This window comes from Oryctolagus cuniculus, chromosome 11 (genome assembly GCF_964237555.1).
Source record: "Oryctolagus cuniculus chromosome 11, mOryCun1.1, whole genome shotgun sequence".
Classification (NCBI taxonomy): Eukaryota; Metazoa; Chordata; class Mammalia; order Lagomorpha; family Leporidae; genus Oryctolagus; species Oryctolagus cuniculus.
The window spans coordinates 22,343,932-22,361,934 of record NC_091442.1 but is presented as its reverse complement, the minus strand read 5'-3'; the positions used below and the strand labels follow the sequence as shown (position 1 = coordinate 22,361,934).

The 18,003-nt window shown below is 43.5% G+C and overlaps 1 protein-coding gene across 3 annotated transcripts in view; it reads left to right on the top strand.

Annotated features, from left to right (window-relative positions):
- The window catches only part of PHF20 (PHD finger protein 20), a 141,983-nt gene that overhangs the window by 80,185 nt on the left and 43,795 nt on the right, over nucleotides 1–18,003 (top strand). For all 3 annotated transcript variants that reach the window (XM_008255971.4, XM_070051317.1, NM_001171336.1), the window contains 3 exons: nucleotides 2,106–2,219; nucleotides 2,922–3,110; nucleotides 3,913–4,092. In XM_008255971.4, the coding sequence (XP_008254193.1) occupies nucleotides 2,106–2,219; nucleotides 2,922–3,110; nucleotides 3,913–4,092 (483 nt within the window). The remainder of the gene's footprint in view (nucleotides 1–2,105; nucleotides 2,220–2,921; nucleotides 3,111–3,912; nucleotides 4,093–18,003) is intronic.

The following is an 18,003-nucleotide window of genomic DNA, read 5'->3' as shown; positions in this document are numbered from 1 at the left end:
GGATCCCTAGATGAAGACCTGGAATGTGACTTGTGAATGTATGTGTTTCCCAGATGATTTTTACCATAAGAAGAGGGTGGGAAACACTCAAGTTCTGTATAGTTAGCCTCGTATATATATATAGTAACAAAGGGAAGACAGCTTGCTAAATAATCCCTATTTAGTTCTTGTCCCTTTAAAAAAAAAATGCCTGGAATTCATTCCTTGATTTAGTAGAGGCTTGGGCTCCATAGACTGTGGAGACCTGATTGGAAACAGGATCTGAGCTGGAGAGGGTTGTTTGTATTTGTATTTAACTTGGAATGGGGGATCTCCATGTTCCCACCACTTGGAACAAAATAATGCTGGCACGTGGGAAGATTGAACACAGGAAGAGCCGAGGAGTTGACCCCTCGTTGGGTTTGCTTCCTCGGAGCTCTGTCCTGACTCTTCCAGCCATTTGACGTGGCAGACCTGAAGCTGCTGGTCTCGGATGAGTTTTCTCTCTGCCCCTCTGCCTTTTGCCCTTCTGTCCCCCTTGTTCTCCCCTTTCTCTCCTTCCTCCCTCTTCCTTCCTCTTCCTTTACATTTCCCTGTGCTCCTTTTGCCTTTCTTTGGACTCCTTAGCCCTGCCTTCCTGCCAAGCTTCCCAATTTCTTTTATTCTTACTTCCTGCCTTTTGAATGATCTTTTCTGAATCTTATGTGATAGGTTCTAAATAAACAGTATTTTAGGAAGATTTAGCATTTGCGTTGCTAAGTTTTCTCAGAACTGGGTTTGGTAGGCATCAGTACCCTTGCCTGCAGCATTGACTATCAAATACCATAGTCTCCTGAGATTTTTCTGGGATTGTTTTCAAGAGAATATAAATGTTGACATTTTTTGGGGGCACTCAAAACTAGGGTCAGTGCCAAGATAACTAATTTAGCAAATAGAGACTTAAAACAATAACCAGACTGTAGTCCCAGTGCACACATTTTAGGAATTAGCCTGCAAGGTAAACTTCCTGAGTATTGAATAGATGATCTTATAATGAGAAAATTTGATGGTGATAAGAATAACTTTGCTACTGCCCTTAAACCTTCATAGTTTTTTTTTGTTGTTGTTAAGATTTTATTTATTTATTTGAGAGGTAGAGTTATAGACAGTGAGAGAAAGAAACAGAGAGAAAGGTCTTCCTTCTGTTGGTTCACCCCCAAAATGGCCGCTACAGCTGGAACTACACCAATCCGAAGACAGGAGCCAGGTGCTTCCTCCTGGTCTCCCACGTGGGTGCAGGCGCCCAAGCACTTGGGCCATCCTCCACTGCCCTCCTGGGCCACAGCAGAGAGCTGGACTGGAAGAGGAGCAGCTGAGACTAGAACCCGGTGCCCACATGGGATGCCAGCACCTCAGGTGGAGGATCAGCCAAGTGAGCCACGGCGCCGGCCCCACCTTCATAGTTTAAAGTAGTTATGATGGGGTATGGCGTCTTTTTTTTTTTTTTTTTTTTTTTTTTTTTTTTTTTTAAGGATTTATTTACTTGAAAGGTAGAGCTACAGAGAGGCAGAGGCAGAGAGGTCTTCCATTCGCTGGTTCACTCCCCAGATGGCTGCAGTGTTGGAGCTGAGCTAATTCGAAGCCAGGAGCCAGGACCACCTTCTTGGTCTCCCACGTGGGTGTAGGGACCCAAGGAGTTGGGCCATCTTCTGCTTTCCCAGGCCATAGCAGAGAGCTGGATTGGAAGTGGAGCAGCCAGGACTAGAACTGGCACCCATATGGGATGCTGGCACTACAGGCAGCAGTTTTACCCACAATGCCATGGTGCTGGCACTGGGGTATGTTGTCTTTAGAGTATTTCAGGAAAGAAGTATGTGGTTGAAGCTGGATCATAGGAGAGAACTAAAAAAGATTAAAGAGGTTGACCTGCATGGTCTCAGCATCATCCATAAGGAAGAAATTTCTTAATTTATTTTCCCCTTTTTTTCTTATACCTTAAATAAGGATGCTGTTTTGGGGGTCTGCTTATAATGCAAAGATGTGTACATGTGTATGTTTATATGTTTTGTTAATATAGCACATAAAAGTGAAAGACCAGACATAATAAATTACATATATTCTTTTGTGTGGTTTTATATACATTGTAGCTGTAGATTCAAACTCCCAGACTTTGCAACCGATAACCTTGGAATTGAGAAGACGGAAAATTTCAAAAGGAAGTGAAGTTCCCTTAAAACGTCCTCGACTTGACAAAAATTCATGTGAGTTTCCAGTTTATGTGTGCACAACTAAAAGTTGGCATTATTTGGTTCAGCCTCTGTCTGACCTCACCTCTATTTTCTAAAGGCTCCAGTGCTTGTCCTTGACCACGTGGGCTAATATGATTGGGGTGTGGTTGGATCAGGAAGAGTTTGTGCTAGAAGAAAAAAAATTTCAAAGTATAAATTGTATTAATTTGGGTTCAGTGATATCATCTCCAAATTCCTAAGGCATGCTTGGTTTGGAATTCCTCTGGGAATTAAAAGGCTTAGGAGGGATGGCTTTCATGTGCTGAGTTAAACTTTAAAATCACTATTTATTGACTTTAAAAAATACCATGTTGGCTCCAAAAAGGCTTTGTGGTGGCTTTAAGTAAGCTTCTTATGAACCTTACTGACTTTGGAACTTAGTGCATAGACTTTTATGTTGCGAAGCCCCAAAATAATGTTTAGTTGTGAAGACTGGGGCATAACCTGGTGCATATTTTCAGATCATAAATCCTAAAAGAGTGAAACTCTATCTGAGTAGAGAGACTTTGCCCTTATTTAAAACTATAAATTAGGAAAGGATATTTCTTTTTATCACTAGTTTAGCATTCCAGAAAGTCTTCCTGTTAAGCCCTAATAGAGACAGCCAGTCCAGCAATGTGTGGTAGTTATTGCTTCTTCTTGGTCTCTTGACTACAACTCTCTTTTGGTTTGTAGCCCAGGAAAAGTCAAAAAACTATTCGGAAAATACTGTCAAAGACTTATCAAGGAGAAGGTCCTCCAGACTGTGCACTGGTGCGACTCATGAGATTCTAGATCCTGGCTTGGTCACATCAGATTTGGTTTCTAGAGTTGACACAGATCCTCTGCATCCCACATCATCCAGTACCAAGGAATCTGAAGAAGGTGAGTCAGTCTGTTTTGGAATGCTCTTGCCAACATGCTTCCTGTTTAGTAAGCTAAATCATTGCCTTCCACAGGATATTAGATGGTCTTGAAATCAAATTGTATGTGTACGTTTTCCTGATGATATGTTCTGGAGGCATTTGTGGTTGTTGTTGTTGTTGTTTTTTTTTTGTTTTTGTTTTTGTTTTTTGGACAGTGAGAGAGAGACAGGGAGAAAGGTCTTCCTTTGCCATTGGTTCACCCTCCAAGGGCCACCACGGCTGGCACGCTGCGGCCACTGCACTGCACTGATCCGAAGGCAGGAGCCAGGTACTTCTCCTGGTCTCCCATGGGGTGCAGGGCCCAAGCACTTGGGCCATCCTCCACTGCACTCCCAGGCCACAGCAGAGAGCTGGCCTGGAAGAGGGGCAACCAGGACAGAATCCGGCGCCCCGACCCAGACTAGAACCCGGTGTGCTGGCGCCGCTAGGTGGAGGATTAGCCTAGTGAGCCGCGCGCCGGCTTGTGGTTGGTTTTTTTAATATATCACTAACTGTTGAATTGGAAACAGATTGCTTTTAAGCCTTCCTTTTTGTTGATACTTCCCACATTTCTTCCTGTCACTGATCCGCTTTTTTTTTTTTTTTTTTTTGAGATTCTTACAGCCCTGCCTATGTGTTCTGGAATCTGTTAACATATTCCCGTGTGCTGTGAGATGAATGGCTTCCTCTGAAGTAGTCACTGGCTTTCTTAGTGTGTTGTGGGACTTTTGGTTCCCAGATGACATGTGTGTTCCTCAGGCTTTCTTTTCCCTCCCTCTTAGGTCAGTTGAAATCTCCTTTGGAAGCTGGCCAGGTCTCATCTGCACTAACTTGCCACTCCGTTGGGAATGGATTGGGGGCTGCAGGCCTGGAGTTGAACTGCAAGTCAATGGGAGAAAACACTATGAAAACAGAACCAACTTCTCCTCTTGCTGAATTACAAGAGATTTCCACTCTGGAAGGTTCATATTTAGAGTTAACATAATCCTCCTCTTACATGTACTTCTGCTGTGATTGTGAATTTAAAAAAATAGACTTTATTAATAGTTGTTTTTCACCTTTTAATAGTATTTTCTTATTTTTATGCTATATCCCTTTCATTTCTGATTTTAGTAGCCTGTTTTGCCTTTCTTTTTTTGGTTAGTATGACTAAGAATTTATTAATTTTGTTCATATTTGAAAAGAACCTTTTACTTTGGTTTTCTCCATTGTTTGTTAATTTAAAATGTGGTTGACTTATGTTTTGATTTCAGTTGTTTTCACTCAACTTTTTTTAGAATCTTGGGTCATCGTTTTTAAATCTTGTTTCTTTAAAATTTAAAATTAAACATTTCCTATTAAGCATTGCTTTAGCCATATCCTACAAATTTTAATGTGTTTTATTTTAATTTTTATTGATTTCAAAAAAACTTGTGACTTATTTGTTGACCGTGGGATGCTAAGAGCCATGTTGTTTTGGGGTGTTTGTACAACCTGCCGGTGAAGACAGCAGTTAGGATGTCTGCATTCCACAGCAGAGTACCTGGGTTCTGCTCCTGGCCTTGGCTCCTGTCTCCAGCTTCCAGCTAATGCAGACTCTGGGAGGCAGCAGTGATTGCTCATGTGATTGGGTTCCTCCCATCTACATAGAAAACATGGATTGTGTTCCCTGCTCCTGTCTCTGGCCCTGGCTCAGACCCCGACAGTATGGGCATTTGGAGAGTGAACCAGTGGATAAGAGTTCTGTCTCTGTCTCTTTGCCTCTCAAATAAAGTAAAAATTACAAGGAAGTCCAGCATTGTGGCGTAGCAGGTAAGGCCACTGCTTTGCAGTGCTGGCATCCCATATGGGCACCAGTTCCAGTCCTGGCTGCTCTACTTCTGATCGAGCTCTGTGCTATGGCCTAGGAAAGCAATGGAAGATGGCCCAAGTCCTTGGGCCCCTGCACCTTTGTGGGAGACCTGGAAGAAGCTCCTGGCACCTGGCTTCTGGCTTCGGATCGGCACAGCTCTGGCTGTTGCAGCATCTGGGTAGTGAACCAGCGGATGGAGGATCTCTCTCTCCCCCCAACCCCCCACTGCCTCTGCCTCTCTGTAACTCTGCATTTGAAATACATAAATACATCTTTTAATAAAAAAGAACTAGAAAAAAATTACAAGGAAAAAGCCCTTGAAAGTATGTTGTTTCATTTCTAAGAATTTAGGATTATTGTTGTTACTGATAACAAGTGTAACTTCATCGTGAGTCAGAACACACTCTGAGATTCTCCGTCTTTATGTCTGTTGAGACTGACATGGCCTTCCATTTGATCTATCCTGGTGAATATTCCATATGCATAGAAAAAGCGTGTGTATGCCACCATTGCTGTGTAGTGTTCTCTATCTGTCAGGGCAAGGTCACAGATGGTGTTTTCCAGTAAATATCTCCATTGATTTTTGTGGCTTTTTTGGGGGTAGGGGGTGTCTAGTTCTGTCAGTTACCAAGGGTAAAGTGCTGAAATTTATTTTTCTTGAAGATTCATTTATTTATTTGAAAGTAAGAGTTACATAGAAGGAGAGACAGAGAGAAAGATCTATCTGCTGGTTCATTCCCTAAATGACTGCAATGGCTGGGACTGGGCCAGGCTGAGGCCAGGAGCCAGGAGCTTCTTCTAGGTCTCCCTTGTGGGTACAGGGGCCCAAGAACTTGGGCCATCTTCCACTGCTTTCCCAGGCACATTAACAGGAAGCAGGATCAGCAGTGGAGCAGTCAGTGCCCTGCAGGTGGCAGCCTTACCCGGTATGCCACAGCACCTGCCTCCTTTTCTTTTTTTCCCCCCTCCTGGTTCTCTCTTTTCTTAATACCAATTTACTGTTAGGCTCATCCAGTAAATTTTTATTTCTCTGTTTCTAGTTTGGAAAATTTTTGAAAATTTTTCCATTTTTTTGAGAGGCAGAAAGAGGAGTAAAGAGACAGAGTTAAACCCATTTGTTGGTTCAGTTCCCTAATGCTGCAATGGCTGGATCTAGGCTAGGCAGAAGCCGGAAGCTTGAAACACCATTCATGTCTTCATGTGGGTAGCAGGGACCCAGGTATCCCAGAGTGTGTGTTAATAGGAAACTAGATTAGGGAGTACAGCCAGGACTTGAACCCAGGTACTTCAGTGTGAGATGCCAACATGTTAACTGCTAGAATAAATTCCCTCCTCATGAGCGGCTTTAAATTCTATATCTACAAATTCTAGCTTCTTAATTATCTTGAGGTTAGGCCTATTGGTTGACTTTTTTCATGACCATGAGGTATGTTTTTCTTTTTCTTCATATACCTAATGTTGTTGTTCTTGTTAGAAAGATGAGAGAGAGACAGAGCTCACATCTCTGTCTCTCGTTCCTAGGAACCAGAAATTTTGTGTAAGTCTCACATGTGGTTGGCAAGGACCCAATAGCTTGAGCCGTAACCTGCTGCCTCCCAGGATGAGTGGATGAACCAGGCACTCTAGTGTGCGATGCAGGTGTCCCAGCTGTCTTCCTAACTGCTAAGCCCAATGCCTACTACACACCTAATTTTTTGGTTTATTACGTTGTAGTCAATATATTTTGGAGCTTATATTGTGTTCCTTAAAGAATACAGATTTTTGTTTTTTTAAAGAGCTTGTCTGAACTGAGTCCAAATGCTTTTCCTCCTATAATGGGCAGTAATTGAGATCTCTATGCACTTTTAGTTTTTGTTGGACTGCTTGCAACTCTTCATCCATTAGCCAAAGATCTAGGCAGAATTTCCTTGGAAGAACTGGAACCACCTATTTGTGTAACTTTTCTTCTATTATTTCCCTCCCTTTCCAGCTGTTATAGTTGCACTGAACTTTGTCTTAGGTTTCTTTGTTTTTCTTTAAGATTTATTCATTTTAAAGGCAGAGTTACAGAGAGCCTGAGGCAGAGAGAAAGAGAAAGAGGGAGAAAGAAATGGAGGAGTCAGCGCTGTGGCATAGCGGGTGTGACCACCACCTCCAGTGACAGCATCCCATGTGAGCACTGGCTCTCGTCCTGGCTGCTCCACTTCCAATCCAGCTCTCTGCTGTGACCTGGGAAAGCAGTGGAGGATGACCCAAGTCCTTGGGCCCTTGCACCCGCATGGGAGACCCGGAGGAAGCTCCTGGCTCCTGATTGGCACAGCTCTGTCCATTGTGGCCACTTGGGGAGTGAACCAGCAGATGGAAGACCTGTCTCTCTCTGCCTCTTCTCTCTCTGTGTAACTCTGACTTTCAAATAAATCTTTAAAAAAATAAAATAAAAAAGGGAAGTCTTCCATTTGCTGGTTCACTCCCCAGATGGCTGCTACGGCTGGAGCTGCGCCAATCCAAAGTCAGGAGCCAGGAGCTTCTTCCGGGTCTTCCACGTGGGTGCAGGGGCCCAAGGAGTTGGGCCATCTTCTACTGCTTTACCAGGCCATAGCAGGGAGCTGGATCAGAAGAGGAGCAACCAGGACTTGAACTGGCACCCATATGGGATGGTAGCACTGCAGACAACGGCTTTACCCGCTATGCCGCAGCTCCAGCCCCTTATGTTTCTTTAGAAGACTTAAGGCTTCTCTCAGTTGTAGCCACCTAGTGCTATTTACTATTACCTTTGGGAAAAGAGTCTTAAAATTGGGAAGCTTATTTAGTGTTCTTCCTTTATTGCAAGCATCTGTCTGCTTTTTTGTTTCTGCTTTATTCCAGAGTTTATAATGGGTATATGTGGAAAGGTTCCTCCAGTAAGAACTGTTCTAGCATTGTTGGAAAAGAAACATCCACCTTAAGTTAATCCACAGCTTTAGGAAGTTGTACGTGCTTATGACCTCACGGTGGGGTTTTCTGTAGTGATTGCTTATTGTGTTGATCGCTCTTTACATGCAATGGTTATGTGAACTCTCACTTTCTTTATTTAAAGTTGTTATTTGAAATGCAGAAAGGGAGAGTGAATGCTTCCATCGACGGTTAACTCCTCAAATGTCCACAACAGCTTAGCCTGGGCCAGACCAAAGCCAGGAGCCTGGGTCTCCCGTGTGGTGGCAGGGACCTAAGCACTGGGCCCAACATCTGCTCCCTCCCAGAGTGTACATTAGCAGGAAACTGGAAATGGAGCCAGAACTTGAACCCAGCACTCCAGTAACTCCAGTGTGGGTGGTGGGCATCCTAGGCAGCGTCTTAACTGCTATACCAAATTTCTTACCCCGGCTCTTAGTTTTGGTAATCTTATGATTGTAATTAAGTAGTTAAGAAGAGACCAAGGTGGTTCTGCTCATGTGAAAATCTTTTTGTTTGTTTGTTTGTTTTTTAAGATTTGTGTTTATTTATTTGGAAGGCAGAGTTACATAAAGAGGAAAGAGGGAGACAGAGACAGAGAGGTCTTCCAACTGCTGTTTGCGCTCTCCCAGATGGCCGCAACAGCAGGGCTGGGCCAGGCTGAAGCCAGGAGCTAGGAACTTCATCTAGGGCTCTCACATGGGTTCAGGGGCGCAAAGGCTTGGATTGTCTTCAGCTGCTTTCCCAGGCGCGTTAGCAGCAAGCTGGATTGGAAGTGGAGTGGCCTGGACTCAAACTTGTGCCCATGTGGGATGCCAGCATTGCAGGCTGCAGCTTAACCTGGTATACCACTGCCCTGGCCCTGAGGAAACCTTGATCTATCTTCTGAGGTGAATGAAGCACATCTAAACCTCCTCTTGTGTGTGTGTATTTTAACTTTCCTTTTTCAAAAGCAATATACAGGCTGGCACCGTGGCTCAATAGGCTCTTGCGGCGCCGGCACACCGGCTTCTAGTCCCGGTCAGGGCGCTGGATTCTGTCCCGGTAGCCCCTCTTCCAGGCCAGCTCTCTGCTATGATCTGTGAGTGCAGTGTAGGATGGCCCAAGTGCTTGGGCCCTGCACCCGCATGGGAAACCAGGAGAAGCACCTGGCTCCTGGCTTCGGATCAGCGGGATGCGCCGGCTGCGGCGGCCATTGGAGGGTGAACCAACAGCAAAAGGAAGACCTTTCTCTCTGTCTCTCTCTCTCTCACTGTCCACTCTGCCTGTCAAAGAAAAAAAAAAGCAATATACAAATAATATGTTGATCATAAAAATAAATTCTAAACAATATAGCGATTTTAGAAGTCAAAGCTAAAGCCTGTATCCCACTCTTTTAACCTGGGGTAACTTCTAAATTTAGTCTGATGTTTCCAGATCTTTTTCTATGCATTTATAAAGTAGGGAGGAAATTAAGATTTTATTATTTCAAAAATATAATTAGAATAATTCTAGGCTTGTTTTTAATTTTTTTAAAAAATTTATTTATTCGAAAGAATTAGAGGTAGAGCCAGAGAAAGAGAGGTCTTCCATTCTGTTGGTTCACTCCCCAAGTGACCGCAATGGCCAGAGCTGAGCTGATCTTTTAAGTACTCTCCCATTCATGTTAATGCTGAAAATAAGATTTCACTTTTTCCACTTGTATACTTTTTAATAAGATTGAGGTTTTTATGTGTTTATAGTTTTTTTTTGGTGAATTTATGAATATGTGGATATACTTATTACACATATAACTTATTGATTTATATTTATTTTATTTATATATTTTGTAAAGGTTTATTTATTTTATTTGAAAGTCAGAGTTACACAGAGAGAGGAGAGGCAGAGAGAGAGAGAGAGAGAGAGAGAGAGATAGAGAGAGGTCTTCAGTCCGATGGTTCAATCCCCAGTTGGCTGCAACGGCTGGAGCTGGGCCGATCCAAAGCCAGGAGCCAGGAGCTTCTTCCAGGTCTCCCACATGGGTGCAGGGGCCCAAGTCCTTGGGCTATCTTCTACTGCTTTCTCAGGCCATAGCAGAGAGCTGGAAGAGAAGAGGAGCAGCTGGGACTAGAACCGGCGCCCATGTGGGATGCTGGCGCTTCAGGCCAGGGCATTAACCCGCTGCGCCACAGCACCGGCCCCTATATTTTTTATTAACATGCATTTTTCATATTTTAAGCTCCATATTATAATTATTTTAATTACATTACAAACCACCTCAAAATTTCTTTTAAGATTTGTTATTTTATTTTAAAGGAAGAGTTACAGAGAGAAAGAGATATGGAGAGACAGAGAGAAGAATAGCTCTTCCATCCACTGGTTCACTTCCCAAATGGCCACAACGGCCAGGCCTGGGCCAGGCGGAAGCCAGCAGCCAGGAGTTTCTCCAGGGTCTCCCATGTGGGTGTGAGGGCCCAAGCACTTGGGCCATCTTCTTCTAGTTTCACAGGTGCATTAGCAGAGAGCTGGATCGGAAGTGGGTGTCCATGTGGAATGCTGGTGCTGCAGGCTTTACCTGCTATGCCACAGCACCAGCCGCCAGAGATCCTTCTTTGTTTTTCAAATAAATAAAATCTTTAAAAAAGAAAAGAGTTACAGAGAGCCAGAGGCAGAGAGAGAGAAAGAGAGGTTTTCATTTGCTGGTTCGCTTCCTAAATGGCCACAGCAGGCAGAGCTGACATGATCAGAAGCCAGGAGCCAGGATGGGTGCCATGTGGGAGGGGGACCCAAGCACCTGGGCCATCTTCTGCTGGTAGGGAGATGGATAGGAAGTAGAGCAGCTGGGACTTGAGCTGGTGCCCATATGGGCTTCCAGCACTACAGGTGATAGCTTTACCTGCTATGTCACAGCACTGGCCCCCCAGAGGTCCTTTTAAAAAAATGTTTATTTTGGGCATGGGTGTTCTGGTACAGTGGGTTAAGCCACTGCTTTGGATATCCTTATTCCATATCAGTGCTGATTTGAACTCTGGCACTTCCTTTTCTTATCCAGTTCCTATTAATGTAGTCTCAAATGTAGTGATGATGGTTCAAGTGCCCCTACAATGATGTGGGAGACCTGGATGGCTCTCTGGGCTCTTGGCATTGCCTGGTCTAGCCCTGACTAAATGGGGCATTTGGAGATTGAACCAGAAAACAGATCTCTTGTTCTCACTCTGCCTTTTAAGTAGATGAAAACAAACATGAGCAAATGTGTACTTTAGAAAGTTTGATGTGTCACAAATTGAAAGGGATAGGGTAAGGGAGAAGGAAATTAATGTAGGTATATTCTGGCATTTCTTTCAAAGAAAAATTTTTTAAAATTTATTTGAATCTGAAAGAGCAAGACAGAGAACTGTCACCTGCTGGTTCAGTCCCCAGATGCCTGCATCAGCTGAGGGAGAGGGGAGCCACAGCTGGGAGCTGCAGACTGAATCCAGGCCTCCCATGTGGGTGGCAGGGACCCAACTGCTTGAGCCATCACGGCTGCCTCCCAGGGTTTGCATTAGCTGGAGCTGGGTGTACAAGCCAGTCATTTTTGACATTGGGCAAGACAGATATGCCAGTGCCTACCCTAGCACATTTTTTCTTTTTTCTTTGAAAACGAAGGAGATGGAGACTTCCCATCTGCTCACTCATGCTGCAAATGCCAGCAACAGCTGTGGCTGGGCCATGCTGAAACCAGGGAGCTGGGCACTCAGTATGCTTTTCCTATGTGGGTGGTAGTGACACAACTATTTCAACTGTCACCTGCTACTCCTCTGGGTATGCATTAACAGGAAGCTGGAATTGGGAGTGTGGCCAGGTCTTGAACACAGGCAGTTTGATAGGGCATGTGGATGTCTGAGGTGGCATCTTAACCGCTCTGCCAGATGCCCACCCCTCTAACATTCCTTAAATGTCAGTGTAGCCCTACGAGTTTGTATTATAGCCCTCTTCTAGGCTCAGCCGTATTCTGGATGAAGGTGGACTTAGTGGAGGTGTTTTTTTTTTTTTTTTCTTTTTTTAAGATTTATTTATTTGAAAGACAAAGTTACAGAGAGAGGTAGAGACAGAGAGAGAGAGAGGTCTTCCATCTGCTGGTTCACTCCCCAGATGGCTGCATCTGCTGGAGCTGAGCTGATCTGAAGCCAGAAGCCAGGAGCTTCCTCATGGTCTCCCACGTGGTTGCAGGGGTCCAATCACTTGGGCCATCTTCCACTGCTTTCCCAGGCTATAAGCAGAAAGATGGATTGGAAGAGGAGCAGCCAGGGAAATGAACCAGATCCTGTATGGGATGCCAACACCACAGCCTACTATGCCACAGCACCACCCTTCCCCCTTTAAAAAAAAAAAGAAAGGTTTATTTATTTGTTTGAAAGGCAGAGTTACAGAGATCTTCTGTCTGTTGTTTCACTCCCCAGATGGCCACAATGGTCATCCCAGTCTTCCACATGGGAGGCAGGGGCCCAGACACTTGGGTCATGCTCCACTGCCTTTCCTAAGTCATTAGCAGGGAGCTGGTTCAGAGGTGGAGCAGCTGGGACATGAACTGATGCCCACATGGGATGCAGGTGTTGCAGGCAGCAACTTTACCCACTACACCATGACAACTTCCCCAAATCTCCTGACATTCTATTGATGACATGGTTTTGGACTTGGCAAGCAGCCTTTCCTAAACATGACTGATCTAGAACCTTCTTTCTCAGTGACTGGAGTTCTGTAGTTCTGCATTACTTCTTGGGTTACACATGAGCCCAGAGAAAGAATGAAGAAGCTTGCACACATGTTTGTGGGTTGCTGTTGTTGTCTGGGGAAGAGTGTACAGACAAGTTTGAGAAACAGAGACAGCAACGTAGGTAGACACAACTTCTGTCTGCTGTTTGACTCTCCAGATGCCTGCAGTGCTGGTGGGAGGAAAAGGGGCCAGATTGAATTCAGGAGATGGGACTCAGTCTAGGTCTTGTGGGTGGCAGGAATCATCACTGCTGTCTTGTGGGGCCTTCGTTAGTGCGAAGCTGGAATCAGGAGGTATGGCTGAGTATCAAACACAGGCACTCTCATCTGGCACCCGGGTATCCTAATGGGTGGCATAACCCTTACGTCAGATGCCTACCCCCAAGTTCTTTTATGACTGAACAAGATAGGAAAGGTAGGGTGAAATTGTCTTCTTGCAGTTAAATCTTGCCAGGTGAGAGGAAATGTTGAACACGTGTTTGCAGAGGCTCTGGGTGTACATCTTCTCTTGGTCACTTCAAAGTGTCCTGTGCACCTGCTAAGTCACAGGCCTCGTGCTAGGCGTTGTTGATACAAGCATTATTCAGACTCAGTGCCTGACTGAAGACCATCTTATTTGGGGAACTTTACCTTTAAGCTGAGTCTTGATGGATGAATTGCTTTGCCCAATGAGTAACGGATGGGGCTTGTTACTCCATGTGAGGGAATACATTTCCTGCTGTGCTGTTGCAGACAGAGAAGGTAGTCACCAACCTACTTGTGAATATTATCAGTCCTGAAATCTATAGTTCTGTATGCTCCTTTGTATTAAATGTAACCTAATCTTACATTTAACAATGTAAGATTTGAATTTTTTGTCTTTCTTCTAGGAAGGCAAATTCCAAATAGTAAAAGTAACGTAATTGCAAACAGAAAATTTTACCTTGCCCAAAAGTTAAAAAAAATCAACTACTTAAATGTCATTAATGTGATTGTTTATACCTTAGTAACTATATGTCTACAGCATTGCAGAAGCAGGATTGGAAGCCAGGCACTCTGACAGGATGCTAGCATTCCAAGCAACATCTTTACCTCTATGCCGGATACCACCCTCTATTTACTTTTATTTATTTGAAAGAGAGACTGAGAGGAATCTTTCATCTGCTGGTTCACTCCCAACATGCCCACAGCAGCCGGTGCTGGGTCAGGCTGCAGCCAGAAGCCGGAAACTCAATCTGGATCTCCTTAATTGCCTGGCAGAGACTCAAGTACTTGAGCCATTATGACGCCTTAGCAGGAAGCTGGAACTGAAAGCAGATCTGACATTCAGAGCCAGAGCCCCTTGTGTGGGATGCAAGCTTCCAAAGAAGCACCCTAACTGCTATGTGCTCGCCCCACCCACCCATACTTTAAAGAAGTCTTAAAATTTGAATGTATTTCAGAGTTATAAAAGAGTAGTGTAAAGAATATATCATGAACCAGTTTCCCCAAATGTTTGCAATTTACTATATTTGTTTTATTATTCCCTTTAATCTTTTAAAGTATTCCTAAAAACAAGGATGTCCTTCTGTTTTACCACCACGAAATATTTTAAATCAGGCCTTTCTTCAAATGTCACCAGGGATTTATTTAGTTACTGCCTTTCACTTATGACAATGTTTTCATGTTCGTTTAGTATATTATTTGAGTAACTTTTGTGTATTCATAAATTTGGAAACAATCTCAGACAAGTACAAGAATAATACAACTAACATTCTTGTCTCCCGCAGCCCAGAAATATTAGTATTTGGCTATGAGTGCCTCAGGTCCCTACACTGGCCTGCATGGCCCTGCTGCTTCTGGCCACCTGTTGTCTCTCCTTCCTGCTGACTCTACCGCAGCCACATGGCCGCCTTGCTATCCTGTAAGCCCAGCAGGTACATTCCTCCCTCAGGGCCTTCATTCAGCGCACTTTTATTTAATACTTTTTTATTCCCAGCCAGAGCAGTCAGATCCACCGGAAGTGTTTTTATGTCAGTACAACTGTGGGTGATACGTCCTCATTAGGTCATTCCTCCAGTGATGACTTAAGCATTTCCTATATGCCAGGACTCTGAAGGGGAGAGGAAAGAGTTGGATGGTATAGTAGGAAAATATACAAAGATGAGTAACTTATGATCTCTTTGATCTCAGGGAGGTACTTCCTTTGAAGAATGTTCTGGGTCCTTCCAGTTAATAAATGGTGAATAGCACTTTCGGTTGATGATTGCCTAGCTTAATTATTTCTGCCATGACATTGCAATTCTTTCTTCAAACACAGTTTCAAGTATGTCCAATTTTTTCTTTTTTTTAAGATTTATTATTTATTTGAAAGGGAGAATTTCAGGGAGAGAGAGAGAGAAAGAGACAGAGAGAAAGAGATTGTCCATCTGCTGATTCACTTTCCAAATGGCTGTAACAGCCTGGACTGGGCCTGGCTGAACCCAGGAGCCTGAAGTTCTATCCATGTCTTCCATATGGGCAGCAGGGGCTCAAGTACTCGGGGCTATTTTCCTCTGCTTTCCCAGGCGCATTAGCAGGGACCTGTATTGGAAGTAGAGAAGCCAGGATTTGAGCTGGCACTGATAAGGGGATACTGTTTGTAGGTGGCAGCTTGACCTGCTGCTTTGCCACAATGCTGGTCCTTGTCTTATGTTTTTCATGCAGTGATTCTGTTTCTAAGATTCGTTTTGGCTATGAGGATTTGAAAAGGTCTACATATGGTTAGATAAAGCATCTATTTTCAAAACTATTATAGAAAGATGTTTTAATGTTTTCTAAAATATTCAAACTTATATAAGTTACTCATTAATTTTCTTTTCTGAAAAATATGTAATATGGCATGAATCTTCAGATCTTTCCAGACTCTCTGGGTTTAGTATGGTCATCAGTTTCAAGTCAGAAGGAAAAAGAAATGAAAGATTTTGGGTAAAGTTGACTTTTAAATGAAATTTTATTTTTCAGCATAAAAATATTAAATACTAATTTTTAAAAAAGATTTATTTAGTTGAGAGAGTTACAGACAGAGAGAGGGAGAGACAGAGAGGTCTTCCATCTGCTAGTTCACTCTTCAAATGGGTGCAATGGCGGGAGCGAGGCCAATCCAAAGCCTGGAGCCAGGAACTTCTGGGTCTCCCACGTAGGTGCAGGGGCCCAAGCACTTGGGCCATCTTCTGCTTTCCCAGACTATCAGCAGGGAGCTGGATTGGAAGTGCAGCAGCCCATATTGGATACTGGTGCCGCAGGCTTAACCTATTAGCCACAGCGCTGGCCCCAGATACTAATTTTTGATGAGTTTTCACAGCTCCTTTTTGAATTAATGCAGATAGAAATTATTTTACACAGAATTTAAGAAATTATTTTATACAGAATCATTTTGTCTTTTTTGCTGTAACTTTCACAGCTAATGTATGCTAAGAAAAATTAAAACAAATTAAAAGTAAAAAATTCTCCTTTATCTCGCCTCCTTCTCTTTCTAGGACCTCTGTACAATTTGGTGTGTGGTTCCATCCTTCCAGATGTAACCTCTGCATATAAAACACACATACGCATGTACACATAAAACTTGCTAAAAACGCAAGAATCGAATTATATTTAGTGCCTTGGCATTTACGTATATGGTATTTTTCCACATCAGTTACTGTCGTCTTTACAATTATGTATAATTTTGTTTCATCATATGACTATTCCATATTTTATTTCCTGGACCCTGCTGACGTTATTTAATTATTTAGATTACTTCTGACATTTCATTATGGGGATACTAGAAAAAGTTAATGGAAAAGGGAATTAAAAATTGAGTTTATTTGGCACAAAAAATTTTGAAATCTATTTGTAGTTTCTTCATAATACTCATTTTCCTTGAATATTTTGAGGACCCTTCATAGTCTCAGAATTTTTGTGTATCAAAAATAAACTTTTAAAATTCTGTCTTTTACAAACTTTTTGAGGTACCCTTGTGTTCTCCCTGTTTTGTAGACAAAGGATCTAATACTTGTCAAGAAGGAGTGACTTAGGGTCCGCACTTCTTACTGATTGGTGATGCAGCCTGCAGCTCCTGTCTTCCCCTTAGGACCTAATTTCCTCTGGTCAGATGCTGGATGCTGCACAGATAAAGTGAAGAGGGCCCTTCCCTTTAGGGACGTTGCGCAGGGTGGGACGTAGAACTGCTCTGCTCCCAGGGCAGAGAGAGCGCCTTGATACGTGGCTGGGTTTGACGAGCAGTGTGTGGTACAAGTGGCGTTAGTGCTCCAGGATTAGCTGGTGCCTCTGGAATCCTGTAGTTGAGAAGGAAATATGTGGATCTGGGAACTTGATGGTGTTCCTGGGGTTTAGTGGTAAGTACAGGACAACCCAGAAAGATTGCCGGGGGAGAGGGAGCTGGTTGAAAACTCATTGACCAGGAATGTATTACGTAAGTAAGCAGGAAATAGGGCGGAATCAACATAGAAACATCCAGCGAGGCCTCTGGAGGCCTGGATGCTGCGTCAGTCACTGTTTAGTGTTTGCTGTCCTTAGCAGATGCCACAGCCTTGGTGTTTCTGAACTGTGATGGAGTCACTATCTGAGAAATTGACGAGAAGGAGGCTTGTAGGCCAGGAGGAGGCTGCTTGCTGCTCCACACCCAGCTCTGGTGTTTGGGGCAGTTCTGCCATCTTGTGGCATAAATGCTTAGTGATTTTTGTGGAGGCCAGGGCGGAGATGTGCCTTGAAGGGTTCACCAGCACTGTGTGTTAGCAGATTGCTCTCCTTCCACTTAGCCATTCTTTGGCTTTCAAGTATTTTTTCCTGCATGCATATATGTAGTATTTTTTTAAAAAGTATTTATTTATTTACCTGAAAGGCAGATTCAGGAAGAGGCAGAGAGAGAGAGAGCTTCCATCTGCTTGTTCACTCCCCAAATGACCACAACAGCCAAGGGCTGGCGAAGCTGAACTCAGAATCCCAGAACTCCATCCAAGTCTCCTACATGGGTTGCAGGCACCCAGGTTCTTGGGCCGCCATCTGCTGCTTTCCCGTGTGCATCAGTAGTGAGTTGGATGAGAAGCAGAACAGCCGTAACTTGCACTGACACTTCCATGTTGGATGCTGGGGTCGCAAGGTGGCATCTCGACCATCTGCCCACAACTTTGGCTCCTGTAATGTCTTTTCTTTAACCTATAGCCATAAACCTTAAAGTATTCTCACAAGCAATTTATTTATATGGTATATACTGGCAACTTCCTGTTGTCTCGAGATTATCCATATCAGTAAATACAGAGCTAGTTCATTCTTTGTAATGTCTGTTTAAACTTACGGAATGCAGACTTGCCGTGATTTAATTGCTCACCCACTTATGGACATTTTTACCTTTTTTTTTAATATTTATTTTATTTGAAAGTCAGAGTTATACAGAGACAGGAGAGGCAGAGAGAGAGAGAGA